Source organism: Spea bombifrons, chromosome 8, assembly GCF_027358695.1.
Source record: "Spea bombifrons isolate aSpeBom1 chromosome 8, aSpeBom1.2.pri, whole genome shotgun sequence".
Classification (NCBI taxonomy): Eukaryota; Metazoa; Chordata; class Amphibia; order Anura; family Pelobatidae; genus Spea; species Spea bombifrons.
In genome coordinates, this window is record NC_071094.1 from 415,398 (window position 1) to 443,372 (window position 27,975).

Below are 27,975 nucleotides of genomic sequence, written 5' to 3' on the forward strand. Positions count from 1 at the left end.
TTTACTCTTTTTGACGACATTCTGAAACTGACAATGACCTCATAACTCTGATCTCATAACCGACTGGACCAATTTGTTTGCATGTCACTCTGCGTCTCTCTCTTCTCCCCGAGGGGGCTGTGTTTCCAGGTGTGGACCCCCGTGTCTGCTCGGTAGCCAAACTAGGAGCCTCTCTTGTTGATATCTGTGAGTAAGTGCTTCTTAGTTTGGTTATCGCGTGGATTAACAATGGTCGCCGGACGGTTGCCGGAGCGCCCGAGGTTGGAGCACGTCTGTGTTCGCGGCACCCTGAACTAAGTGCTCTCCTGTATTAGTCACTTTGGGAAAGTGCTTCCATGTTTGGGGCATCGTGAGGGCAGCTATGTCTGGGTACGAGGGGTAAAAACTGAACAATGTATCTAGTGCCAACCTAATGCCCCCCACCCCAAACTACTCTGTGTTTGCACATTAACCTGACTGGGGCCCTCTCTTGTTACCCTCTATGAGTAAGTGCTTTCTAGTTCGGTTATTGTGTGGGCAATAAAGACCAGGGGCCAGATGAGGAACAAGGGCCGAGGGGAGGAACAGGGGCCGAGGGGAGCACCAGGGACCAGACGGGGAGCGGATTTCAACCCCTTTTTTTTCAGGACCCCTGAATCTGAACTCAGAAAAGCCAAACCGAAGCACTCTCTTGTTCCAAGTGGAGAAAGTGCTTTTTGTTCGGCTGATTTGGGTCTCAGCAAATCTACGTGAACCTCCGTGGGTGATGTATGTGCGGTTGGTGTATGTATGTATAGTTGGGGTGTGTATGAATGTATGGTTGGTGTATGTATGGTTGGTGTATGTATGATTGTATGGTGTGTTTCTGTATGATTGTATGTATGGTTGGCGTATGTATGATTGTATGTATAGTTGGTGTATGTATGGTTGGCGTATGTATGTATGGATGGTTGGTGTATGTATGATTGTATGTATAGTTGGTGTATGTATGGTTGGCGTATGTATGTATGGATGGTTGGTGTATGTATGATTGTATGTATAGTTGGTGTATGTATGTATGATTGTATGTATGGTGTATATAATGTGTTATTTTGTGTGATTCTGCCCCCGCTTTTAGCCTGTGCACTCAGCACCCCAAACAAAGCACTTTCCTGTGTCCCCCGGTTGGGGAAGTGTTTGCTTGTTTGGGGCATTGTGTGGGCAGCAGATCCCCTGAGGATAAAGTGCCCCTTCCAGACCCTCCCTGCCGCTGTCTGTATGATCCAGAAGGCTGAGAAGAAGACGGAAGACCCTCACACTGAATGTTTCAGGACCCTCGGGACCCCCGTTGCTGGGCACTAACCAGCCAAACCGAGGCACTCTCTTGTTTTGCACGGAGAAAGTGCTTTTTGTTCGGCTGATTTGTGTCCCAGGAAATCCACTGATCGCGCTGTGCGGCCCCGCAGGAAATGGACTGGAGCCCCCGCCATCCCCGCCATCCCCGCAGCCCTCCGACAATAAAAGATTCATTCTTTGCAGTGTTCTATATGACGGCGTACCAAGGACTTTGACCATCCCTCTCTGTCCGTCCATGCTGAACCCCCACTCTCTGCTCCCACACTTACCCCTGTGACTTCACACCTATCCCTCCTCACTCCTACAGGCAGCTGTTGGTACCTGAGCAAATATCTTCATAAATAAAGTGTTTTGAGACCAAAGTCCGTGTGTTACGTGGAGTATGACTCAGGGAACCAGTTAAATAACGGTTAATAAGACTAAAAGTCCTATCATACTTTGGGTCATGGTGATGGGGATTGTAGTTAATGAGCAACTGGAACTATGATGGTTCTGCTCCTGAGTCTTACAGTTTTTGCCCCGGTCCAAGACATATTCCTGCCTGGGTTACATTAAGCTTTCCTGGCCAAGCTGGGAGGCAGTTATTGCCCAGTTACCCCCCGCCGGGGCATTTGTTGGCTGTTGGTAAAGGTCGCTCTCCTTTCCTTTGGGGTTTTTATTCCGTTTCATTAACAATCGCTTTGATTCCTCCTGAGTTTCCGCGTCCCTCTCCTCGCTCGCCGCCGCTCTCTGTGGATCTGGGACGTGTCACACACACGCTATAAAGATCCGGGGTGGGAAGCGTGTTCTCCTGTTTGACACGTGAGCCCAGGTAAGCGGACGTTGCCCCGTGGCCTGACTCCATGCACATCCCGCAGTCAGTGAATTAGCTCAGCCAGCAATGGAGCCCTCGGTATGGGGCAAGAGGCATTACAAGGGGCTTTACAGGGGGTTATTACAATGGGCTTTCCAGGAGGCACTGCAGCAGTATTGTAGGGGGTATTACAGGGGGCATTGTAGGGGTATTACAGGGGGTATTGCAGGGGCATTGTAGGGGTATTACAGGGGGTATTGTAGGGGTATTACAGGGGGTATTGCAGGGGGCATTGTAGGGCTATTACAGGGGGCATTGTAGGGGTATTACAGGGGGCATTGTAGGGGTATTACAGGGGGTATTGCAGGGGCATTGTAGGGGTATTACAGGGGGTATTGTAGGGGTATTACAGGAAGTATTGCAGGGGGCATTGTAGGGGTATTACAGGGGGTATTGCAGGGGGCATTGTAGGGGTATTACAGGGGGTATTGTAGGGGTATTACAGGGGGTATTGCAGGGGGCATTGTAGGGGTATTACAGGGGGTATTGCAGGGGGCATTGTAGGGGTATTACAGGGGGCTCTGGTTATTATTGAAAAGAGCAACGACTGATTCCTGGGACTGGAGACAAAGAATCGGGAAGGTCTGTCAGGGCTGTGGGGAGTCATTTTATCGGCCCCTGCTTAAAAGACACCTAACCCCGGGGTAACCAAACTGCCCCGCAGGTACACAAAATGCAACGTGATTCCCGCAGCACTCTGACACCTAATGGGTTAAACTACTTACAGGCTATGCGTGTCACGGAACGCGTGTGTTATGTATGTTATACTGTATTTATGTGCATACACAAACGTGTATGTGCAGCAGCAGATCTGGGAATCTTAAGGTTTGCCCCCTGAGCCAGTTGGTGCTTTTGCCCCCAGTATGTTGGGGTTGGTATCCCTGCTTGAATGCAGGTGACTCAAATAAGTTTATCTTAAAATAATGACAAGTCAAGGTTTCCATGACGACCGCTATTAGAGCCATTTGGCTAAAACATTTGGTGAGTCACTGCATAGAATTTTCATGATGGGCTATCAAAGGGTTAATATTTGCCGAATCTCTGGGGCAGTTCAGTTAGAAGGGCCCCCAGGTACGCGCGGCGGGTCCCAGGGATGCAGCCCAGAGCTGATCGCAGACACCGGCACCGACTCACCGGCCGCCGCGCTGCACGGTATCCGCGGCGTAATACCCTGTGTTGGGGGTAGCATTTGCCTACTTGGGAAGTAAAACTGCCCCCCCACCCCGCGCTGCATGAAAAAAGGATCATTAAAACCCCCGGGCATCCCGCTGGAACTGCATTCATTCAAAGGGCATTTCTGCTGCTCCGAGGGTCTCTGGGGCAGACCCGGGACTGACGCAGTTCACATGTTGGGGCAGATTTGTAAAAGTAACATTTAAGCCCCGTGGATGGGTTTTTGCCCCTCTGATTGCTGCGATATCTGGGTATAAAAAGAGGCCAAACCGTAAATCTCCATTTCTCAAACTGTTTGTTTTTGGACACGGGGCAGGAAACGGGAAATAATATCCATCCGCAGCTTTATTTGTTACCCCGATGTCAGGGCGGCGCCTTTTATTATTTATATTATTGATTATTATTGATTTTTATTCATGATTTCTGCTAATTGTTATTTTTGTTTCTAGTCACAATCCCGTTACATTCCTCTCCTGTGCCTTTCCCAGGATATCACAAGCTTTTATTACATCATCTGGGGGCAAAGGTTTGGGGCAGATTGAATACAATGTAAGAAAATCTTGCCTTACTTTACTGAGAGGGTGGTAGATGAGTGGAACAACCTCCCAGCAGAAGTGGTAGAGGGTAATATAGTGAGGCATTAAACATGCATGGGATAGACATCCGGCTCCTGAATCTAAGACGAGACCAATGACTGATTACGGTTTGAGTCTTTACAGCAGGAGTAATGGGCGACTAGACGGGCCGACGGGGGCCGATCTGCCGGCAGGTTCTGGGATTCTATTATTATTGTTTTATGTGGCACTATCATATTCCGTAGCGCTGTACAGTGCCCTGAGGTTAAGGTGTCTCTGATTTATGACGATCCTATTTGTTTATGTAGATAAAGAACGATGACCGCCAACACCACGGCCACCATCTTTGTTCTCTTGGGTCTCCCGAACGTCCCTTATCTCCGAGTTCTTTCCTTTGTCGCCTTCCTAAGTATTTACCTCGTCACGCTGGTGGGGAATGTGGTAATTCTCTCGGCCGTCATCTCCGACGGACGCCTTCACACCCCCATGTACTACTTCCTAGCCAACTTGTCCTTCTTAGAGATGTGTTACACGTCCATAACCGTCCCCAAGATCCTCACAAACATCACGAGGGGCATTAACACCATCTCCTTTCTGGGCTGCATCTGCCAGATGTATCTTTTCACGCTCTGCGCCACCTGCGAGTGCATTCTGCTGGCCATCATGGCGTACGACCGGTACGTGGCCATTTGCATCCCACTGAGATACAGAATTATCATGAGACAATCCGTGTGCCTCCAGCTGTCGGCCACGGCGTGGACCAGCGGCGTCATTAACTCTGTCATTCAAAGTCTCCCCACCTCGCTTCTGCAGTTCTGCGACTTCAACCAGATCGACCGCCTATACTGCGAGGTGCAGCCATTGCTCCAGCTCTCCTGCAGCGACACTCGTACTAATAAGGTCCTCACCACTGTCTCGGCCTCGGTTTTTGGTATCGGGTTTATGACCTTCATCCTGGTCTCCTATGTATTTATAATCACGGCCATCCTGCGGATCCCGTCCCTGGCGGGGAGGATGAAGGCTTTCTCCACCTGTAGCTCCCACATCACGGTGGTGACTCTGTACTATGGCGCTCTCGTCTTCATGTATCTGAGACCCACATCCAGCAACTCTCAAAGCATGGACAGCGTGGTGTCGGCCATTTACTGTATGGCCATCCCGGTGCTGAACCCCATCATTTACAGCCTCAGGAACAAAGACGTCAAACGCTCGATAAAGAGCCTTGTTACGTTCAGAATGTCCTCCGAGGCATGAGTGGGGCCTTCAGCCAGTTTGGTGCTTTAGTGAGGGCCTCTAGAGGAGGCTAACCACCAATCATCCCACTAATGGCCCACATTAAATAGCTGCATTCAGCTACTCAACCAGGCAACTGACACGCAACTGGGTTAGTTGGGAGGTGGTCAGACAGTTGAGTTAGCTAGACATAGGCAAGAGAGGAGCATAGTTAGATATAAACCAGGCGGGTGGGTTGGTTAGTGATAGGTCAGGCAGATGGGTAGTTAGGTGAGGAAGGTGGGTTTGCTGGGGATTAATAACACGACTAAGGGAAGGGAAATCTACCACAAAGAATTTTATTTATCAGTTTAGTCAAGAATTAAACACAGAAAAATGTTTGTTGAGCTTCAAGCATATAGATGAGCTGATTGGTTGGGTTAGTTGGGGATCAGTCATACAGATGAGCTGGTAGGTTGGTTAGTTGATTGGTTGGGTTAGTTGGGGATCAGTCATACAGATGAGCTGGTAGGTTGGTTAGTTGATTGGTTGGGGATCAGTCATACAGATGAGCTGGTAGGTTGGTTAGTTGATTGGTTGGGGATCAGTCATACAGATGAGCTGGTAGGTTGGTTAGTTGATTGGTTGGGTTAGTTGGGGATCAGTCATACAGATGAGCTGGTAGGTTGGTTAGTTGATTGGTTGGGTTAGTTGGGGATCAGTCATACAGATGAGCTGGTAGGTTGGTTAGTTGATTGGTTGGGTTAGTTGGGGATCAGTCATACAGATGAGCTGGTAGGTTGGTTAGTTGATTGGTTGGGTTAGTTGGGGATTAGTCATACAGATGAGCTGGTAGGTTGGTTAGTTGATTGGTTGGGATTCAGTCTGGCAGATAATCAATGAACTGGTGGGTATTTTTGTAGACATGGCCTTCTGCTACTTTTTTAATCTTACTCTTCTAGTTGCCTTGTCCATATTATCCAGTATTTGCGGAAATAAAAACATATTTCATTACTTAAGCCTCTGACCTCGGTCTTATCTTTTTTCTTCTACATTCAATAATTTACCTACATAGTAATCTAAGGTACACCGTAAATAAAATGCCCCCCCCTCCTGGATTGGTATTTTCCAATAGTCCCCGCCTTCTTCACTTCTATGGTAAAGCCCATTAGCCAATAATGGGTTCTTTATCGCCCTCTACTGCCAGGGACACGATACTACAGCGAGCAGAGCGGATTTCCGTTACTTTCCATCACAACCTATTAAAAAGTTCAAATGTCAAGAAATTATTTCACAAGAAAGAAAAAAGCCAAACGTGTCGCCTTTAGATTTTCTTAAAACCAAACTCTTTACACAGTTGGGATGAAAGAGGCCACGTGTGTTATTTGTGTGTCATTATCTGACAGGCCATGGGTTTATTCATTTAGGAGCTGCTGTCTGTATGAATAAAGACGTTTTCGCTAGAGATCTGTCCTCATATATATATATATCCATCTTTATCTATCTATACATTAAAGGCCACGTCCCAGGGGTATTCCTCAAGGATCACAACATAAACATAATAATTATGGATCAGACCCCAAACGTATTTATTGTGAGCCAGTCCACAGGGGTATTAATGAGGGACCGGCCCACAGGGGTATTAATGAGAGAGCGGCCAAAGGGAGTATTAATTAGAAATCGGCCCACAGGGGTATTAGAGTTCAGCTCACAGGAGTATTAATGAGAGATTGGCCTACAGGGGTTTTAATTAGAAATTGGCCCAGGGGCATTAATTAAACATCAGCCCACAGGAGTATTAATGAAAAACAGTCCCAAAGGAGCATTAATGAGAGATCGACCCAGAGGAGTATTAATGAGGGATTGGCCTAAAGGAGTATTAATGGGAGATCGACCCACAGGCGTATTAATTAGAGATCACCACCAGTGGACCAATCAGAGGCCAGCACACAGGTTTATTAATATCATTATGACATTTATAGTCCCTTATGGTGAAGGAGGTATCGGGGCCACCGTTGACTTGGCTCCACGTCTATGTCTTTCATTCAGATCCCGTTTGATCTATACATTTGCTTGCGTAAGATCTAATGCAGATTATAGAAGGAAATGACTGCTTTATAAACTTCTGCCATCTTTTCGTCACGCTTAGAACTGTGTGACATGCCGGCTCTTACCACTGACATCGGTCATACAGTGATACCTATCAGCCGGACATATGGCAGCCTCAATGAGAGTTACACAGACTCCATATCATCTGACATCACAGGTTGTATGAAGAATTGAATTTGCTGCTGATAGCAACCAGTAGCCAGCGGCAGCCATTTTTGGTCAATGTCAATACAACGATTACCAGAATCCTGTTTTCAGTCACTTATTTATGTGCCACGATGAACATCCCCATGAAAGGGACGTCCGTGGGTGAAATACTTCTGTAAATACTGCTGTTTGGTTCATGAATTTTCTTGCAATGGTTATTTTTTTTTTATATATTTTTTTTCTTGGATAAATTTGTTTTATTTTTTTTATATTTTCTGTAATGTATATTTAATGATATATTTACCTTTTTAAGAGAAGGAAGGAAAAAGAAGGAGATAAAGAGAAAGAGAGAAAGAAAAAGAGACAAAAAAAGAAAGAGAAAGCGAGACATGGTTAGAGGAGGGGGCAGAGAAAGAGAGAAAAATAGAGAGAGACAGAGAGAAAAGGAGCAGGAGAGGGAGTGAGAGAAAGAGAGAGACATGGAGAGAGAAAAAGAGAGACGCAGAGAGAGAAAGAGAAAAGGAGAAAGGGAAGGAGAGAGAAATGAGAGAGAGGAAGAGATTCTCTTTGAGAATTTATTTTACTTTATAATACTTTATTTTATCGTCGACATGAGGAGGCGATCGCTTGTTGGGATGTTGCCTTGGTGACGTAGTTTGAGTTAATGTATTTTCTATTATTAAATGAGATATTTGCTTTTTAATAGATTTTTCATGCAAAGTTTAAGATTGTTGAAGTATTTTGTTTCCCAAAAACAGCTCCACGTGATCCAGGCAGAATCTGGTTTCAAACATGGCGGAATGAGAGAGGCAGCCACTGTAGAATAATGAGAGGCAGCCGGCAGTCAGTGTCATTCTAGCTGTTTGGCTTTTTTATTGCACTTTTTCATTTTAGGCAGGCATAACATTTTCCATAACATTTTTAGCATTGATAACAGATTTTCTTTAGGTTCACAGATCAGCGCTATCGGTGTGCATTTTCATTAATTTCAGATGCTCAGTCTGTACACTTCTGTGTCTGACAGTATGCCTTCTGCTCGTAACAACATACAAAACAGTGTTTTTTCCTTTACATCTGGAATGTTTTTCACTGGACCATTTCAATAAACATATCCCGGTAACACGTTTCCCGTGTTTCATTTACACCATTATTTACACCAATTCAGCATTACTGTTTCTTTACCTCTCTCATGCTGCACGGCTGCTAACCGCCATTTTACCAGCGCACCACACGGCACAATACATTCATCACTATAACGCAGCACGAGGCGTAACATATTCATGCAGCAAAGGGACGCAGCATATATATATCATATTTGTGCATCTGTTAGTTGGAGCGTATATTTCTAATGATATAACAACTTATTTTTCAGCTTGGAGGACTTGTACACCTTGCTTTGCTCAATGCTCGCTTTTACCTGAACGTCCACCATCAATGAGCCATTATGAATCTCTTACATATCAGTTTTAGGTAAAATGATATTATTTAAACAGTTTTGCATACCTGTAGAATAATGAGAAGCAGGAGCAGTTTTCAGTCAGTGTCATTCTAGCTGTTTGGCTTTTTTTTTATTTATTGCCACTTTTGGCCAGAATGTCACTTACCCCTCATAACAGCAATCAGCGCCCCCTACAGGCGGCTTCATGAATACCGTACATAATACTCCAAGAACTCAACTACAAAAAAATTAGGAATATACTTTTTAACAATGTTTTACAGTCCACTTTCCAGTCCATTACATCTCCAGATCATCCAAATTCACTCAAAATGCCCCGAATTTAATGATAAAAGTTACCACGAACTTCCAGTCTCTGCCGCTCCTGAGCTTTAATCCCCGGTCAGGGTATTTCTGTATCTGACATCACGCGGGGACCTCGTTCCACCAAGCGGAGGATCCGTTTAATTGGCCACCGAGGGATTTCCCGCCGAGGGATCTCCAAACGTCTCCGAGCAGCCAAGTTAATTGGACGCAATTCACCAGCTAATTGTTACGGTAAACTATGATATGATTTTATTACCGCGGACTCAATAATAATAATAATAATAATTAGTTTTCGTAAAAACAGTGAAATAAGTAAAAATGCAGCTCTATAATATATGGTATTCTGGCTCGTTTCTCTGGATTCAGACGGTGTCTTAGAAATGGTGTTATGAGGCAATAATGGGGAGGAATAAAACTGCACATCCTGACAACAGGAAGTCAAGAGGGTTGCCCCCGTGGGATACACATAAGGTGGGCTTTGCATGGCTGATCAGCCGCGAGTCCGCGCTCTGATTTTGCGCATTATCTCTAATCTTATATTTTATGTCAGGTGGCGATGATTTGTGGTAATAATATCGCCAAATATTGGAATAAAAACTTTATTGATTCATTAAATGCAAACAGGGCGGATAGGGCTATCCATAAACACAGAAACTCCCCGATCTCCACATGATGTAACATGATGTAGCATGATGTAACATGAGGTAGCATGATGTAACATGAAGTAGCATGATGTAGCATGATGTAGCATGATGTAGCATGATGTAGCATGATGTAACATGATGTAGCATGATGTAACATGATGTAACATGGTGTAACTTGTGGATTCTTCGACCTGGGAGTTACTGACGAGTCTGTGGACATCACTCTCTACCCCTGATTGCGGAGTAGGGGCATGAAATGTTGTCCATGCCTCCCATAGGGCATTTTCAGAAAGCTTACCCCCCGTATTTCTGGGAAGGGGATGTGAACGGGTGTATATTTGGGGACTATACTGCTATACTCCCCAGTGTAGTGCAGAGACCCCCAGTGTGATACCCCTTAGTGATGTTTACCCCGCTCACCAAAGCCCAACAACACCTTCAACTGGATCACGTAGGAAGTAGAAGCACAAAATACCGCGTATCTGCGAAATCATTACATGGAGGAGCATTACAGAGGAGCGGGGCAGATAAACCGGGGCGAATGTTCACTCACGGAGGAGAATCAGGCGGCCCTCACTTCCTAACCAATCGGACGAGTGAAGAGTAGGCGACAATTTACGGTCAGTTGGTTTGGAAGATGATATATTTCACTCCGTATAAACCCAGTTTCTGTATATTCTCAGTTACTCGGATCAGAAATTACTTTTCTTTTAAATTATTTCTTAATTGGAAGAGTGAATGAAGCCCCCGGGGTATTAGACTCTAATCGTCTCCCTGGACACTCATTGTTTTCAGATAACACAGACATTTCATGGCGGATAAGGGCCATTGAGGCCACCCTGCCTCCCCGGAGTGAGGTCGCTCAGCGCATGGACGGGGACTGACTCATTAGAGCTGCATTCAATCCACTTGCTATGGTCGGTATTTCTGGTGCCTGATCCCCGGGTACTAATGTCTGCCATTGGGGGATTAAGACATGGAATGGGATCAGCGGCATGTGGCCCTTCCTCTACTCCCATACTGGTGGTCCTACCAATGGGGGATTAAGACATAGATGGAATGGGATCAGCGGCATGTGGACCTTCCTCTACCCTATGCATAGGGTCCTTCCTTTGAAGATCTGCAAGACCAGAAAGATTCCTACTACAAGAAAAGCTATATCTCGTTCCCTTATTTGAACATATTTAAGATCTCTTAAATCTCTTTTGCTGTCAGCTCCACTTATTAGGAACTTTTGAACCTTCATACAAAAGAAACTTTTTTATGTTCCTGATCGCTTTCCAAAAATGATTGCTCAGATTATTACACTTACATTTTCTTATACTTATTGGTATATCAAAAACGTGAACTAATTAATTTTAAGAGAAAACAGTTCCTTTTGCTATCCTCTTTAAGAAGACCTAGAAGACATTAAGTACTCTCTAGTGTTCATTGATGGCCTCAAAATAATTATATAGCATTTGGGGAAAAATATACACCCCAAAAGCCCAAAACTAGACAGTAATATCGCAAATATCTCGACAGCTACAACATATTTGCCCTTGGTGCTGAGATAGGCTGGTATGAAGGACGCCCAGACGCTGAGGAACATGATCATACTGAAGGTGATGTACTTGGCCTCGTTAAAGCTATCGGGCAAGCTCCTGGCTAGGAAGGCAACAACAAAACTCAGCAGGGCCAGGAACACCAGGTACCCCAGGGTAAGGTAAAACATTATGATGGACCCCTCATTACATTCCAGAAGGATCTTACCAACCACAAGGTGCATGTTGGGTTCTAGAAATGGGGGGGACATAACCAGCCACATTGTGATGATAAACACCTGACCACATGAGGAGCTGCAGACCACCAGGATCGCTGTTTGGGATCCAACCCACATCCTCAAATTGCTTCCAGGTTTGGTGGCTTTAAAAGCGATAACAACTATGATGGTTTTGGCCAGAACACAGGAGATACAAAGAGAGAAGGTGATCCCGAAAAAGGCTTGTCTTACGGTGCAGGTCATCCTAACCGGGTAACCCATAAACACCAGAGAGCAAAGGAAGCAGCAGATCAAGGACACCAAGAGGAGGTAGCTGAGACTGCGGTTGTTGGCTTTTACCACTGGGGTCTCTCGAAACTTGATGTAGACCAGCAACACCGTAACCGTGATGAGTGAGAAAATAACCGAGAACAGGGCCAACACCAAGCCCAGAGGCTCCTCGTAAGATAAAAATTCAATAATTTTTGGGATGCACTTGGACCTCTCTGTATTTGGCCACTGATCTTCTGGGCAAGTAAAGCAAGTGACAGAATCTGCAGTGGAGGAAAACATACTCATTTAGTGTAGTCTATGATTAGAACTTTATGCTATAACCCCCCACCATTTCCCATTGAACCTGTTAACATTCCTATCCGAGAATCATCTTCCCAAATTATTCCTGTTTGGCTTTAAATTACTCACTGATTTGGTTGGAAATGGTCCCGTCGGGACACGTAATGCAGTCAAAGCAGCAGACGGGCTGACCTCTCTGGGGGGCCTTCCAATGTCCAGGTGGGCAGCTGTCACTACAGACTGACCGGGGCACCTAGGAGGACAGAATTTCCAGAAATTACAAGGAGAATGGGTAAAGAACAAAAGGAAAACGTGAGAAGTTGTTAAAGAACATCTGATGATACTGGTGAAGATGTCGACATTGGACAAACAAGATGGTCCAAACAAGTTTGGGATACCAGTGTTCCCAGTCACAACAAGGAACGCCAATTGGTGCAGGAGACCTGAATATAATGCCCCTTTAATAAGGATAGCAGTAGATATGGTAGATAAGGCCTGACACAGTAGAGACACTCAACCTAGCCTGAATTACCTGCACAATTGTTGTCTCACCTGACCATGTCCTCCTGGCCATTGGACGAGGCTGTGGTTCACGGAGAGCTTCTGACTGGTGGCAGCGTAGTTATCAAAGGTCCCCACTTTGACGTAGCGGCTCACGTTATTCCCGTCGAGCCGCCAGTTCAAGATGTCAAAATATCCGTAAATATCTCCATTGGCATCGAAGGAGACGAGCTCCCCGGCTGTGTTCACAAAGCGCACTCTCTTTAAGTAATGCAGGAGCTGGTATGGAAACAAATACATTTTACCCACCATTTTACCCAGGGTTTTTAATGCTGTAATCGATTATTTGATCCACGTTTTGTACCATGCAAACTTATGCAACGCATATGCACAGGAGAGGGCTGGCACCATTCAGCCTCACCCTGGGGGCAAGCCTAGTCAACTGCCCCAGTAATAAAACAGCATAAAAAACACTTAGCAGAGAACACACTCATTATGCATGATCCAGTGAACCTACGGAAAGGATCCAGCCATGATATAAAAGTAAAACATATAAAAAAGTTTTAAAACAGAGCAGTCCAGGGCCAATTGCCCTCCTTCCACCCATGCTAGCTCCCCTCGACATCAAAATAAATATTGTCCAAAGTCACTGGACATTGTGTGATGGTAAACGTTCTATGAAAAGAACCAATGTCACCTGCCATCTTAATTTATAATTACCTGCCATGGTTGGAAGTCGGTCTTATCGGCACAGGAACTCTGTTGGAATGGACCTTCTTTGTCTTTGCAGGACAGCAAATCATTGAGAGCGTGGGCTATGGCATAGATGGCATTGTGCGCCATGTACACAGCCTGTGATGTTGGGTCATTAAACTCTGTGATGTCGTCTGTCGCCAACTTCTCCAACCCAGTACAGACGCGACTGGTGGTGCTCAAGGAACCCAGGGAACTATTAGTTGCTACCCACTTACAGTTAAAAGATCTCTCCCAAAATTGCCGGATTGCGAGCATGGTGGGATATCTAGAAGGACTGAGGGTTTGGAGGAACCTGGAGAAATTTGGGAGTATTTTCCTGCTCCTGGCAATTCCTATAGTATTGTTAAGAAGGTGCCAGAAGTCTGCTAGAAGAAACACCGGCGAGGAATACCAAGCCTCGATGCCCACCCATACCTTTCCGGTGAGGTTTTGTTGAAGGACCTCTACAAAGACGGCATTGACCTCTGGAGGAGAGGCGTAAAGGACAATTACGGTGGCTGTTGACCTTCGGACTCTTTCAATAACTTTTGGCATTCGTTTGAAGGATTGGTCGGAGGAGATGGTTTCGTAGAAGGCGATGCACACTCCGTTCCTGGTGGCTTCTGTTTTGAGTACGGATCCTCCTTGTGTTCCGTAGTCTGTTGAGGAGATGAGAACCCCAATCCAATTCCACCCAAACATCTTACACATCTCCAGGACGGCATATGGCTGGCTGTCGACGCTCACGATGGTCCTCAGGAAAGATGGAAACTCAAGCTTGTTACTTAGAGATGGAAGAGATGAGGCGTAGCTGGCCTGGAAACATCAATAACACTCCCTGTTATGACTGAGCTTCATTCACATTAACCCCGAGGGTCTGCTGGGGGGCTTAGAGGGTGTTGTGTGCTTTGTCTGCTAATTGAGCATAACCTGCCTCATCTTCCTCTCGGCTATCAATTAAATCTAGATCTGGACGTTTAGAATCCCAATCACTCAGAAAAGAGACTGAGAGACACATGAACAAAGCAGGTGTTCAGAGCCCTGAAGAAACTCACTGATGACCTTGGCTACATCAGACTCCGTGAGAGGGGCCGAGCTGACCCTTTAGAGGAGTCGGCGGGCATTAAACACACGTATATGTATGGTTTTACTTACTTGAGGAACCCCCCACAAGCCCAGGAGTCTTGCAATCGCCACGGAGGAAGTCGACAGTGGGTCTCCAATAACGGCTGGGATTCGTGGTTGGGACCCACACTTGTAGTTTGGGGCACTGGGCCCTTTGCCTGTCATGGCTTGAAATGTGGCCCTAAGGGAAGGCATCTCGGAGAAGCAGGAGTCCCACATGCGGAACCCCAGTGTGATATTTGGGAGGAAATGTGGATTCTGATTGACTTCTTCCACCGCAAATAACAAGGCGAGGATGGATTTGTACTGATCCCGGCGAAATCTGGAGAGACAAGCAGAAATTCTGATCCCTTCTAAATCTGGTGACTCTCGCAGGGTATCTAGAACTGAGCTCGGGCCCCTTGGGTATTTGGGACCCAGCAGGGACCAACATTTACTTCATGGCCAGATTCAGGATTTGGCCCAACTAGATGTGAATACGACGGGATGGCTGCCGGGGTCACCAGAGAGAGAGTGACGCTGGGTGAACACCACCAAGGGGTATCTGGAGCAGCATGGAGGGTTTAGCTGAGTTAGTCGCTATAGAACTGTTCTTATATCCCCGGCTAGGATTCAGTTCCCTGCAGCTACAAATCTTTCTGTAATTGTTTGCACAAAACTGCCCTGACGTGTACCACGCGTGTACTTACAGGTCACACCGGCGTGGCGCTGGCTGGACTGTAAAATTAATCACTGGCAGCGAGGACGCCGAGTTGATTGGACCAATCAGAGCCAAAGTGATATCGCCATTCTCTGTATATTCTGTCAGAGAGGAGGAAGAGAGGAGGCAGCTCGTGCCCCCCGCGCAGGAGAGGCGCCACATCATGAAAATCAGCTGCCAAAGGAGCCCCATTATAGTGCTGATAAGAGAAAAAGTCAGAAAGAGACTGCCGAGGCTCCACTTTGTGGAATAACATACCATTGTATTTATGTAGAACCAACTGATGCCGTAACGCTGTTACAATAGGGGGACAGTGAAAATATTTAACAATAAAATGGAAAATATACAAAACTGACAATGACAGGAAGACACATTAACACAGACAGGAGGAGAAGAGGAGCCTGTTCATAGGAGCTTACAATCTATGTGGAGGTTGAGGGGGGATGAGACAGAGGGGCTGCTTGAAAGGTCAGGGACAGGAGATGGAATTTTATTCTGGAGGGTATGGAGAGCCATAGTGGGGCATTAGATCAAGCGTGAGGGGGTAATAAGGCGGCAGGACGGGGGCTGCTTGGCTGAGTTCTGATTTCAGCGAGTGGGCTCTCATAGGTGGGGAGGACGGATGGTTTCTTCAGGATGATGCCTGAGGGTATTAGGAGGGTAGATTGTAAGCTCCTCTGGATAGTCGGGTTTTTGAATGCCAAAACTGTCTGTGCAAATTTAGGAAATTAGGGAAAAAAGGGCTTATTCACTAAAGAAAGGTCCAACCCGAGAGCGCCCTGAATAATGTATAGTTTGTTCAAAATCTCCTGATACATTGAACTATACATTATACAGGGCCAGCTCAGTCTTGCCATGGATGGCCCTTCGTAATGTGAATAAACTGCAAAGATCACTGAACGGGGGTAACTCTCACCTCGTTACTCCTCGGAACCTCCACATTCACGTCCCGCCTGATCACGGAGATCCCTCCAGATACCGTCTGCACCAAATTTATAAGCTGCTAGGGCAGGGGGGAGCCGTGTGACCCCGCTGGGGCTCCCAGCGCCTCCTGCGCAAAATAATTATAATTATTGGATTTTTCTGCCACCGTGTACTTAAATTCGATTACTGTAATTTCTGACTTATAATTATGTATTTTCCAGAATTCGTGCCTCGTGGTTATGATTATAAGAGGGGTAAATACACAGCAGCGGTCAGACACGCAAGCTGGAAACCCCTACGGTGCGGAACAGCATTCCCAGGGGGGGCGTCAGGTGCGGAAACCAAATGGTGTTAGGAAAGACTATTGCTACAAATTGATTTTCCTTAAAGTGTCCAAAGAGTTAATAAGATGGTGCAATATGTTGGTTTTCCTTCCCTCAGGGCCGATCATGGTGGGGGAGATGAGATCATTGAGGCATCAAACTCAATCATTTATTTGTTGAAATAAAACTTTTTGAGGTGGAAGAAGTTTTTAAATAACTTTTTGGAAGTTGTCATTCATTCGGAGGGTTCATCCATACGGAGGGTTCATTCATACAGAGGGTTCATTCATTCGGAGGGTTCATCCATACGGAGGGTTCTTTCATGTGGAGGGTTCATTCATACAGAGAGTTCATTCATATGAAGGGTTCAGTCATACAGGGGATTCATTCATACGGAGGGTTAGTTAATACGGAGGTTTCATTCATTCAGAGGGTTCATTTATTTGGAGGGTTTGTTCATTCGGAGGGTTCATTTATACAGAGGGTTCGTTGATACGGAGGGTTCATTTATACGAAAGGTTCATTCATAAAGAGGGTTCATTCACACGGAGGGTTCATCAATATGGAGGGTTCTTTCATATGGAGGGTTCATTCATACAGAGAGTTCATTCATATGAAGGGTTCAGTCATACAGAGGATTCATTCATACGGAGGGTTAGTTAATACGGAGGTTTCATTCATTCAGAGGGTTTGTTCATTCGGAGGGTTTGTTCATTCTGAGGGTTTGCTCATTCGGAGGGTTCATTTATACAGAGGGTTCGTTGATACGGAGGGTTCATTTATACGAAAGGTTCATTCATAAAGAGGGTTCATTCATACGGAGGGTTCATCCATACGGAGGGTTCATTCATATGAAAGGTGAAGCCATACGGAGGTTTCATTCATACGGAGGGTTCATTTATACTATTTTTTGTCGCAGGTCTAGGACAGGCGGTTAGGTTCTCATCTGTGGATCAGGTAAAAGGTACAAAGACGTGGAGACGGTGAGCTCTACAACCGAGCGAGGAGGAAAGGGCAGCTCACATTATATGGAGAACTCCATAAAATTACCCTGCTCGGCTGAAGAGCATGTGGGATACCCTGAGGAGAGGTCATATCACACTGGATGAGCCACCTAGGAAGGTGACCAAAAAGAATAAGAAGATATTACAGAGGGCAGTTGTTGTTATGGGGCAACTTCATGGGTTTCAAGGAGGGTTGAAATGCGTGAGTCTAGGGTACAGGAATTGGGCAACGTGAGCGTCATTGCTGGAGACATCTTGGAGAGGACAATGAGAGGAGGTCAGAGACCTGGATGAAAGAAGACAAGACAGAAGGCCAATAGTCCTATGTGAGCCCCACCATAATTCCTCCCTATGCCTGGCGTAGAATTTATTTGATGCTTTTATGTACCTGCGCCTAGCGGTGCCTGGGATGTAAATGTGTCCCTGATCTCTTTCCTCCCAAATTGTTACTCATGATGTAGGACCCTGGGATTGTTGAACAAACGCTTCCCCCTGACCAGTCCAGCCCATACCCGACCCCAATACCGAGCGGGTGAAAGGAATAGATTTACACGGCGAGCTTTTATGATGAATTATTGGATTCGTTTCGCGTCTCATCCTCCAATCCTTCTGAAATCCTGGAGTGATTGTGCTGAGCCGACCGGGAGGAGGTGGTGGGGACGGGTGACGTGCGCTAGGTAAGATCTCTAGGAGGAATCCAGGGTTCTCAGGAGGATCTGCAGTAATCTTTATAAACGGAGCACAGAGCTCCAGCTTCTGTCCAGCTCTCCATGTGGCGGATTCTCTGAGGTAAGCGGCAGAAGCCCCCGGCCGTCGTGTTTCCCCGTCTGTGGCCGCGCAGGGTCTGCCTTGGGGGTTATTTCCTGTCCATTCCTGAATTTATAGAGAATTAATAATAATACTGTAAACTTCCAAAAACAGCAATCGGAGGATCAGCAAACCCGAGCCGGGTCTCCTTCCCGACGACTTCATTTAGTTATTCATTCATCTGCGTTAATTGCCCTCCTGGCTTTGGGCTCCGTGCCAGATAACAGCGAGCATCCAGCCGCGCGACCCGCGGAAATAAAGCCGTTAGCAAAGGACGGGAGGAGACCAGAATCTAACACTAGAGGCTCAGAGACTGAGATGGAATTAAGTTTTACTTTACTGAGAGGGTGGCAGATCAGTGGAGCAACTTCCCGGCAGAGGTGGTAGAGGGTATTACAGTGAGGGGATTAAACATGCATGGGATAGGCATACGGCTCCTGAGTCTGAGATGAGACCAACGACTGATTAAGGTTTCGAGTCTTTACAGCAGGCGATCCTGTCTATTGAGGACCCCCTGCAACTCCTCCTCGTCCCCCTCCAATGTTACTAAACAATATCAGCTGTGATAGGGTCAGCAGACTGGGGCACCTGAATCATAGGGGCATTAGGCAGTGGTGGCTTATGCCAAGGGAGACAGTAGGGGAGCCCCTGAACTGTTTTCCTAGGGGCGCATTGTTGCCCCAAATTCCTGCCCTCCCCCAAATACCTGCCCCTCTCTCCTCCCCTGATGCCCCTCTCCCCCCCCGATGCCCCTCTTTTCTAGGAGGTCAGAATGTTTGCTGGGTATGAGGGGATCGCAGGGTTCTACAGCCCTAAAAGCCCCGATAATGTGTATAGAAACAGCAGGAAAAAGTGGAAAATGTTTGTTTTAAATTACATTCCGTAAACTCACAATAATTGGGTAAAAACAGATTTTTTTGTATGAAGCCCCAGAAACATTGAGTGTACATAAAGTACACAATTTTCAGAGCTCCAAGCGTCGTCGATGAAGGGGTTGAGATATCTAGAAAAATCGCTAGACGTGGGGAACGGGGCCTGTCGGGAAGGTTTATATATTTTATATAATGGCGGTAACATTGTGGGTGTTCTAGACTCGTAAATGGGTGATAAGAGTCATGTTCTCCAGAATGCCGGCCGAGACGTATCCAGATATCCTGCTCTTTCTAGGTGGTTCCTGAGACCGAGCTGAAGACGTTCTGTGTCCGTCTGTCTGATCTCCTCTTACGATGGGCAGAGCTTCTCTGGTCCAAGGTCATATAAACGAGACGGTGGTCAGTAAGTTTCTCCTCCTGGGTCTCTTGCATCTGTCTAACATAAAACCCGCGATGTTTGGGGCTTTCTTGGTCGTCTTCCTCATGACCCTGACAGGGAACAGTCTGATTATTTGGGTGATTAGAGCAGATCTTCGCCTTCACACCCCAATGTATTATTTTTTGGGGAACCTGTCATTCCTGGAGATCTGCTACACGTCCATCACGATACCCAACGCACTGTCCAACATTTTGCAGGACACCATTGCCATCTCCTTTGCTGGCTGCATGACCCAGGTCTACCTCTTCACACTTTGCGCCACTGCGGAGTGCATCCTGTTGGCCGCCATGGCTTGTGACCGCTACGTGGCGATCTGTCGACCATTGCGTTACACGGCGCTCATTAACAGAACGGTCTGTGTGGGTCTAGCCGCCTTCGCTTGGATGAGTGGATTCATCAACTCCACCATCAACACCATCCTCACGTCCAGACTGGTTTTCTGTGGCAGCAATTCGATAGAGCGCCTGTATTGTGAGGTCCAGCCATTAATTCGGCTCTCCTGCGGAGAGACCTGGCTGAATGATATTTTTGCCATGGCCTCGGGGGCGGTATTTGGGGTGAGCTGTCTGCTTTTCATCCTCACATCCTATGTATTTATTATCCTGGTCATCCTGAGGATGCCGAGCCGGCAGAGTCGACATAAGACCTTCTCCACGTGCGCTTCTCATGTCATCGTGGTCATCCTGTACTATGGCGCCCTCATCTTCATGTATCTGCTGCCCAATACGGGCTCCTCTCAGAAGGTGGACATTGCCGTCTCCTTGATCTACTCGACGCTGACCCCCATGCTGAACCCCATTATTTACAGTCTGAGGAACCAGCAGGTGAAGGGGGCACTGAGGGCAGCCATCGTAGGGAAATGGGTCTTAATGTCAGAGAGACTGGGGTGCAGACGGCACTAGGAGTGTTTGGTACAGGACGGGCGTCCATGCTCCTTTACCCCAAAGCGTTTCACACGCCTCAGTCTTTCTGGATGAGAAACCCCCAGAGCTGAATTATACCCACATTTTTATTATATGTCTGCCCTTCAGTGCTGGTCACTTCCCGGAGTAAAACCCTGTAACACAGGGGGCACTTTCTGGGGTGGGAGTTCCTCACTTTCCCTTGTATTTATTGTACATTTGGGGTAAATTGGGTGTTATTACCCCATTCCTTTTGTCTGATAGGTTCTTGCTTTAAGTGCCTCTTGCCCCCTGCCAGCTGCTCTTTGTGTTATATTGCCTTAGATTTGGAGCTCTATACTATACGGGGGCTGCCAGGTCCCCCCTAATTACTCTCCCGTAGAGCAGCTCACCTGCCCCACTAATCATTTGCCCGTCAATGCCCCCCTGTGCCATCCCTTTTCCATTTTGAACAGATTCAGACGCTTTCACTTCTTCTAAGGATTTATTGACAGTATTCACTGAACATTCATTCATAAAGATCCACATTCTGCGGGGGTGGATTGCGGGGGCATTAATGGGGGTCTCATTTACAGGGCACATCCGCTCACGAAGCTGCTCACATCCTTGTTCTTGCAGTAGTTGTTCCAGGCGACCCTGCAGACAATTTTAACATTAATTATTCATCGTTGAGTCCCAAAAGCCGAATTTCCCTTCAGTTTCCAAAAACCGCCCCAATCAAATCTTCTGGCCGTACCCTGCGCATGTGGCCAGGATTTCTATTCATTTCATGCTGCAACAATACATGGCAGCCGTCTGCTGCTGTCTCAGTGAGCAGCGAGTGTCACGTGACAGGAAGCAGTCATTTAATCTCAGGCCACGAGAGAAAACATTCCGGTTCCTGTTGCGTTCCATAACTCTCCCCGGAGTATCTGAGACACAGCGCTCGTTCTCTGTGGCCACACCCACTCCCTGCCTCATTCCCCTCCCACTTTGGCAGGCTCCGCCCTTATAGATGGTGAGTGCTGCCCCTGCGAAGCTATTCCGCCATTATGAAGGAGAGCACAAGGCGGGCCTATTTCAAAATATTGGTGACGTTTACCCCATTTCAGTGCCACATTTACAGACAGCCACTTACCATGCACCCATGCCATTGGGATCACGGACCACTCTCTTGGCGCATGTGATGTCATCACTGATGTCATCATTCATCAGATCTTGGGGAATGAACCAAAATATTAGTGAATTACCTGGCTGCGTTAAACAAGGAAAGAGTCGCAGGACACAGCCCTAAAATAATGCCCCCCTCTCCCCCCCTGATGCCCCCCCCCGATGCCCCTCTTTTCTAGGAGGTCAGAATGTTTGCGGGGTATGAGGGGATTGCAGGGTTCTACGGCCCTAAAAGCCCTGATAATGTGTATAGAAACAGCAGGAAACGGCTTTATAAATTAAACGGGGTAAATAACCCCACCCACTTCTTCTAAATGCCCCACTCAGCTACACAAATACCCCAGTGATAGGGCACAAAATGGTCTGGGAAAAGCATAAAGTTTGAATGATCAGAATTTCAGTTTTTTTCGACCCTATATTTCCTGTTCCTGTTTGCGCATGTTCACTTCCTCCCCGCTTAATAAGACAGCGCAATTGGCTGAGCCTATCAAGGCGGAATGAGCGGGTACATTGGTTTCCACGGCGACTAATGCACATTTGCCCCGGGATGGCGTGCTTTTGTACTCACTGGAGCAGCTGATGCTGCAGGCGGACACGGCCCCGGAGGTCTTCCCGTCGTTGCACCACCAGTAGCTGTTAATCTGGAAGACGCCGTAGTCGCGGCTCCATCCGTTGTCGTACATGGCGTTGGTGGTGTAGCGGCTCTCGTAATAAGCCATGCACATCCCTGCAACGGGGGCCACACGGTGTTAACAGGACCCCCCCAATAAGACATCAGGGGGCAGCTGCGAGCCCCCCCCAAATGCAGGCCCCGGGTATCAGAATGCACTGGGTATGAGACACGCCAGGTTCTACACGTCATTATCATGTTTACACGGGTGGAGGTAACGCAGGAGGGGTAAATTCGGGGACACAGGGGGGCGTTTTTTTTACCCTCCGGGATTTTTTCACGTCAGCTACACCAAGTTTCCCAAATAAATACCCCTTTCAGGTTATCTACATGCGTTAAAGCGGCCGGGCTTCTTACCCCCTTTGGGTATTTAAGAGCAGGGAAAAAGCTAAAACTGCCCCAGCGGCGGGGGTCTTCAGGGGGCGAGTCACACTCACAGTTGGCCAGGCTGTATCCATAGTAGCCGTCGAGTCCGGCGTTCTTCAGGACCTTGGCCAGCTCACACTTGGTGAACACCTTGGCTTGGCTGCCGGCGATGAAAGCCAGGAGGAGGACGGCGAGGAGACCCTTCATGGCGGAGGATGTCTGGGGACTGAGTGGCGCAGGTCCAGCCGCGGACCCGGCTTTTACAGAGCCGTTTGTTTGCAGAGTCTGATAAAGTCAATGAACGATTAACCAAGATCCACCGCCCGGGGCGATAAGCCCGGGGTGATAACGCGCTCGTGATCGGGATTTAATCTTATTTGTTATTTAACAAAGTCTTGGCTCAGGGCCGGCAGAGTCCCGCACCCTCCCCACGCGCCTGTTACCCCTCAGTGAACAGGTTACTGACCGCAGGGGTCCCTGACGCCATTGTGGGGTCTCATCATGCCCCGAGTCCTGTTATCTCAGCAGGGAGCTCCCTGGCTCTTGTGGAACTCCAACTCCATGAATCTCAGCCAAGCAGAGGAGTCAGTGCCTCGGTCACAGATGGGGCAAAAGACAAAGAAACACAGAAATAATTTCATTATATCCTGAGAACCTCCTATTTACTGAAAGAGTTGTGAATGCATGGAATAGGCTTCTGGTGAAGGTGGTGAGGGGTATTTCAGGAAGGCCAGGGACATAAATACAATAAGAATGAAGGTTTGTGACCCGGGGCAACATGGTGGGGTCATTGGGTATTAGCAGCAGCAGCTCTAGGCCCTATTGCCCCAAACGGTCCCCACAATAACATTATAAGGGGCGACACAGAAGTCTCATCATGTCATTAAAGCGTTATATGTTTGGGTTAAAGGTGGGACTCTGATGCGCCTTTAAAACCTAAAGTGCCCCCTTATGGCCAGGTCTATCCAGGAGTGATTTGCCCCACCTGTATACCCCCAATTACCCCGGGAAAGGCCGTTAGGAGAAGTCACAGTTTCAGCTAAAAATAACTTGTTTTTGCGGAAAAAAAAAACACAAAACGGCTAAAAGCAGAAGCCAAAAAAACACAGCAACCGCCACACGTGCCAGCTGTCCCGGATAAGCTCCCCAGTCAGTATGGGAAAGAGACACTTGCAGAGCGAGGACGCAGCCTTGAGGGCTCTATAATTATCCGAAGCGAACTCGTTTGACTATCAGGTGAGTGCGACCTGCAGGCTCATTGGCTGCGGCCCCCGACGGGGCATATATAACAATCACCCCCGTGGAGTTGCCCCGTGCCAGAGTGCAACGTATAATAAAGGGAAATGTAAAGAAGTGGATACATGTAGCTGCCCCAGACGGGGTGAAGCCTGTGGGGGGGGCTTAGGGGCCAATATAGTGAGATTCACAGAACCTTCAGGAGCCCGGAGGTCTCTTGTTCAGATGGCACGTGTGATGTGTAGGGGGCTTGGGTGATATAAACCATCCCCGGGCAACATTTCAAAGTTACCCCCGGGAACCAGTGTAACCCCGTGACTTCTCCTTTGTAAATATAACTTATGTGAGAAAATGCCCCCCACCTTCTGCAGCCCCTACCCCAGAGATTTACGGGATGCACAGAGGGGGCATTGGGGGTATAGGGATACGGGCATGTGATAGGACGTTACTAGCAGCCACAGGGCACACAAGGACTCCATCCTATTCTACCCCACTGTCATCATCCAGTGGGGTATTTAGAAGAAGAATAATGGGGGGTTATTTCCCCCCGTTTAGTTTATAAAGCCCTTTCCTGCTGTTTCTATACACATTATCGGGGCTTTTAGGGCTGTAGAACCCTGCGATACCCTCACACCCAGCAAACATTCTGACCTCCTAGAGAAGAGGGGCATCAGGGGGGGAGAGAGGGCATCAGAGGAGTAGAGAGGGGACGTCAGGGGAGGAAAAGGGGGCACAGGAAGCATCAGAGGAGGAAAGAAGGGCACATGGATTTGGTAGTGGGACTGGTAAAGAAAACATGGACACTTGGCCGGCATGCTGTGCTCTATCGCTGTTTATTGCATAGAACTGACAGTATACTCTGTGCTGCGTATATGGCTCATCAGCTGCCCCTTCTTGTTATACAGGGAGGCGCCATCTACACCATGAAGCTGCTGGTTCTGTCTCTGTGTTTGTGCTGTGAGTAATTCCTGGTACTGGTGATGGACTCGAGGACAAGGGGGGGATATTCTACCTCTTGTATTCATCTGAACCCTGACCTCAGTGCCTCATTAAATCTACATTTTTCAATAGGCGTGGCTACCTACCAACCCCACCCACAATCACCCTAAGCCCCACCCATTTTCTGGGCCACCCCTGCGGTTGTCCGCTGAGACCCCACGTAGTTAACTTCCATAACAGCAGATCACCAGCTACCCCCCCTAGTCACCACTTTACTAAACGCCTTCCTCATTTCACACTCTCAGTGTTTACCCTGTTAACTGCGTCACGTCCAGCGTGGGGCAAGAACCCGACTCGCTGGGGAAATCTGGGCCCAAAATACCCGCGTTCTACCTGGCGCTGAGCAGGTTGTTTCTTCTCATTATTGTTCATTTTCTATGTGATTTCCTTAAAGGCTCCTTGGAAATGCCCGTCCACCAAGAAGGCCGAGTCTCTGCGCCCGCGGGCAGCACCGCCACGCTGGGCTGCCGGGTGGACGGGGAGGAGAACCTCAGCATCCATTGGTTCAAGCAGCTGCCGGGCGCCGCGCCAACGTACGTTCTGAGCCACGGAAACGACTCTCGTGTCCAGCGGTCCAAAGCCTTCGGCGAGCGCTTCCAGCCAATCAGAAGCGGCGGTGCTAACTTTCTGCAGATCGCGCAGGTCACTACGCATGACAGTGGCGTGTACTGGTGCCTACCAGAGAAAGAACACGTCTACCCCGTCTGGGGCAACGGAACGCACCTCAGTGTTTTTGGAGGTGGGTAAAAATAAGAATAAACAAAAATTATATATTAGAAATAACCCTGACCCTGAAAAAATAAGAAGACCCCTTGTTTTATTCCCAGTCAGTGATTTCTTTTCCATTTGGGGCCCTCAGGAGCCACCCTCTGTGGTCGGCCCCCCAAATACAATAAAAGGTGCCGTACGGCTTTAAGAAACAGAATGCCGGGACATTGTACTGAGCCGTCACGGCCTCCATAGCATCAAGAGAATGGTTGGGTTGATAACCAGCCCTTTGTGCAGCGGGACACCGGGGGTATTATTGCCCCCCCCAGGATACGTCACTGCTCCGGGATAGCCCTTTAGTTCATGTAACACGCTTGGAACCTGTTTACTGTACAGATCTCAGGAATCAGTCAGTGTTTGTAAACCCCGTTGTACATCGTTGCAGAATATGATGGCGCTATATAAAACAATAAATAATAATAACAAGGTGATAATAACAAAAACCTGCGGTACCGCGGTATCACCACACGAGGGCGCCCACTGCAAACGCCGGCTTCCTCAGGCATCGGTCAGAAATCGATACATTCTAACAATCAGGTCGGTCAGAAATCGATACATTCTAACAATCAGGTCGGTCAGAAATCGATACATTCTAACAATCAGGTCGGTCAGAAATCGATACATTCTAACAATCAGGTCGGTCAGAAATCGATACATTCTAACAATCAGGTCGGTCAGAAATCGATATATTCTAACAATCAGGTGTAAGGCAGGGGTGGCCCTCAACCAATGTAAAATCAAAGATATCGGAGACCTTCACCCGCATCTACCACTAATATTCACCAGAAGCTCCATCACCGATGAGACATTATTCCCAGATTTCACGTAAACTTCCTCTGAATTTACCCCATTAACCCGAACCTTCTGCCTCCTGACACTCATTCATTGGCTGATCCATTCAACCATTCTGGCATCCAAACCCAAACACTGCAGTGTATTTTTACGTCTTCTATGAGGGACGCTGTCAGGCGCTTTACTAAAATCTAGATAGACATCTACTGCCCCTCCCGGGGTATTATCTTAGCTACTCAGTTTGACAGGATCTCCCTGCAGGAACCTGAGCTGTTTCTGATCACGCAAACCATTTACTTCCAGATATTTAACGATCCTCTCCTTTGGCTCGGTTCCCAGTAATTTCCCAGTTACTCATGTAAGGCTTACTGGTCTGTAGTCGGCCGAGTCTTCCCTGACACCTTCTCTGTGCAGTACGGCTGCCACGTCCAGTCTTCTGGAACTACTCCTGCCGTTAATGACGGATTAAATAGATCTGCCAGGACACCTCGAAGCCCTTTTTAATCATTTTCAGTGGATCCCATTGATTTGTCTGTTTTTACTTTGGAGAGTTCAGGTAGAATTTCTTCTTCCTCCGTAAACACGCCTGTGTCACGCGTCACTCCGTGTCTCTTGGCTAATGGGGGTCCCTCACCATCAAAGGATTTATTTAAGCGGTCGGCGAGCTCTTATCCCCATTTATATAATTCCCTTCATTTGTCTTTAGTATAATTATTTCGGGTTTATGTTTTCTTCTCCCACTTATATATCTAAAAAAGGTTTTATCACCTTTTTTTGTGATCTCGGCAATTTTCTCTTGTGTGTCCTTCGGCGCATCTAATGACGCTCTTTGCCTCCCGAAGCTTTGCTTCGTATTTTCTCCCATCTTCCTCATTTTGTGTCTGTTTATATTTCTTAAACGCTCGCTTCTTCTCATTGGATGAGAATAAGATGACAGATCTGCTGCAGTTGGTTCACTCGACCTATTAGAGGCCGAGAGATAAAAGTGTTGTCTAAGTGGGACAGCAGCTTTAAGGCTCCAAGCTGATCTCAGGTTGTTGGTTTCCAGGTTGGGATGTCTCAGCTCCCTCCGTGACTCTCCTAACCAGCGGACCACCTCGGGAAGACATGTCCGTGTTCCACGTCCTGTGCTTGGTTTCCAATTTCTACCCCCCGGTCATCGAGGTGACTTGGAAGGTGGGCGGCCAATCGACCCCCGGAGAAGGTACTTTAGGAGCCTCACCCTCGGGAGAAGAGAACTCCTACACCTTGGCCAGCGTCCTGGAGCTTCCAGCCCGCCGTGGCCTCAGCGTCTCGTGTGAAGTGCGCCACGACTCATCCAGAACTCTGATTTCCAAAGATATTCACGACTGTTATCCGGACATTTTAGATTAAGCTACAAACATGCGCAGGTCTCCGGTCCGTCGTCTCCTGGAGATAAAATACACCCTATCGACGCCAATAAAACGCGATGATCAAAGGTTACACCGTGTGATATTTCCTTATTTGACATCATCGGGGTGACACACTTAGGTCAGACGCGGGGTGGGGCGTCCACATCAAGGGTACTTGGTGAAAATG

General features: G+C 47.5%; 5 protein-coding genes across 6 annotated transcripts; 3 read left to right on the forward strand and 2 right to left on the reverse strand.

Moving 5' to 3' along the window:
- Window positions 1-4,233: 4,233 nt before the first annotated feature.
- On the forward strand, window positions 4,234-5,169 carry LOC128503112 (olfactory receptor 5V1-like). Its single transcript, XM_053473134.1, has one exon. The coding sequence runs from the start codon at window positions 4,234-4,236 to the stop codon at window positions 5,167-5,169; it is 936 nt and encodes a 311-aa protein (XP_053329109.1).
- A 5,923-nt stretch (window positions 5,170-11,092) lies between these two features.
- LOC128503113 (extracellular calcium-sensing receptor-like) lies at window positions 11,093-15,356 on the reverse strand. The gene is made up of 6 exons (XM_053473135.1): window positions 15,154-15,356; window positions 14,495-14,786; window positions 13,325-14,155; window positions 12,656-12,883; window positions 12,233-12,356; window positions 11,093-12,084 (listed from the first exon to the last, which is right to left on the reverse strand). The coding sequence occupies exons 1-6, from the start codon at window positions 15,354-15,356 to the stop codon at window positions 11,180-11,182; spliced, it is 2,583 nt and encodes an 860-aa protein (XP_053329110.1). The 3' UTR covers window positions 11,093-11,179.
- A 4,092-nt stretch (window positions 15,357-19,448) lies between these two features.
- Window positions 19,449-20,435, forward strand: LOC128503115 (olfactory receptor 5V1-like). The gene has a single exon (XM_053473136.1). The coding sequence runs from the start codon at window positions 19,449-19,451 to the stop codon at window positions 20,433-20,435; it is 987 nt and encodes a 328-aa protein (XP_053329111.1).
- A 465-nt stretch (window positions 20,436-20,900) lies between these two features.
- Window positions 20,901-22,849, reverse strand: LOC128503396 (lysozyme C-1-like). Its single transcript, XM_053473474.1, has 4 exons — window positions 22,692-22,849; window positions 22,153-22,311; window positions 21,553-21,631; window positions 20,901-21,071 (listed from the first exon to the last, which is right to left on the reverse strand). Exons 1-4 carry the CDS (start codon window positions 22,825-22,827, stop codon window positions 21,005-21,007), a joined length of 441 nt encoding a protein of 146 aa, XP_053329449.1. The 5' UTR covers window positions 22,828-22,849; the 3' UTR covers window positions 20,901-21,004.
- Window positions 22,850-23,764: 915 nt separating this feature from the next.
- On the forward strand, window positions 23,765-27,879 carry LOC128503394 (immunoglobulin kappa light chain-like). 2 transcript variants are annotated; one of them, XM_053473471.1, is made up of 4 exons: window positions 23,765-23,856; window positions 24,762-24,813; window positions 25,250-25,594; window positions 27,464-27,879. In XM_053473471.1, the coding sequence occupies exons 2-4, from the start codon at window positions 24,780-24,782 to the stop codon at window positions 27,787-27,789; spliced, it is 705 nt and encodes a 234-aa protein (XP_053329446.1). In that variant the 5' UTR covers window positions 23,765-23,856; window positions 24,762-24,779; the 3' UTR covers window positions 27,790-27,879. The 2 variants fall into 2 exon arrangements, with proteins under 2 accessions (XP_053329446.1, XP_053329447.1); XM_053473472.1 differs by lacking the exon at window positions 23,765-23,856 and adding an exon at window positions 24,038-24,110.
- The last annotated feature ends 96 nt before the right edge of the window (window positions 27,880-27,975 follow it).

Coding starts and splice junctions, on each gene's coding strand:
- LOC128503112 (XM_053473134.1), top strand. CDS start 4,234: ATGACCGCCAACACCACGGCCACCATCTTTGTTCTCTTGGGTCTCCCG.
- LOC128503113 (XM_053473135.1), bottom strand. CDS start 15,356: ATGGGGCTCCTTTGGCAGCTGATTTTCATGATGTGGCGCCTCTCCTGC. Junction 12,884..13,324: donor CCGACTTCCAACCATGGCAG/GTAATTATAAAT, acceptor TTTCCATACCAG/CTCCTGCATTACTTAAAGAG. Junction 12,085..12,232: donor GACCATTTCCAACCAAATCA/GTGAGTAATTTA, acceptor CCTCCACTGCAG/ATTCTGTCACTTGCTTTACT.
- LOC128503115 (XM_053473136.1), top strand. CDS start 19,449: ATGGGCAGAGCTTCTCTGGTCCAAGGTCATATAAACGAGACGGTGGTC.
- LOC128503396 (XM_053473474.1), bottom strand. CDS start 22,827: ATGAAGGGTCTCCTCGCCGTCCTCCTCCTGGCTTTCATCGCCGGCAGC. Junction 22,312..22,691: donor TGGATACAGCCTGGCCAACT/GTGAGTGTGACT, acceptor CCCCCGTTGCAG/GGATGTGCATGGCTTATTAC. Junction 21,632..22,152: donor CTGCAGCATCAGCTGCTCCA/GTGAGTACAAAA, acceptor TCATTCCCCAAG/ATCTGATGAATGATGACATC.
- LOC128503394 (XM_053473471.1), top strand. CDS start 24,780: ATGAAGCTGCTGGTTCTGTCTCTGTGTTTGTGCT. Junction 24,814..25,249: donor TCTGTCTCTGTGTTTGTGCT/GTGAGTAATTCC, acceptor ATTTCCTTAAAG/GCTCCTTGGAAATGCCCGTC. Junction 25,595..27,463: donor GCACCTCAGTGTTTTTGGAG/GTGGGTAAAAAT, acceptor GTTGGTTTCCAG/GTTGGGATGTCTCAGCTCCC.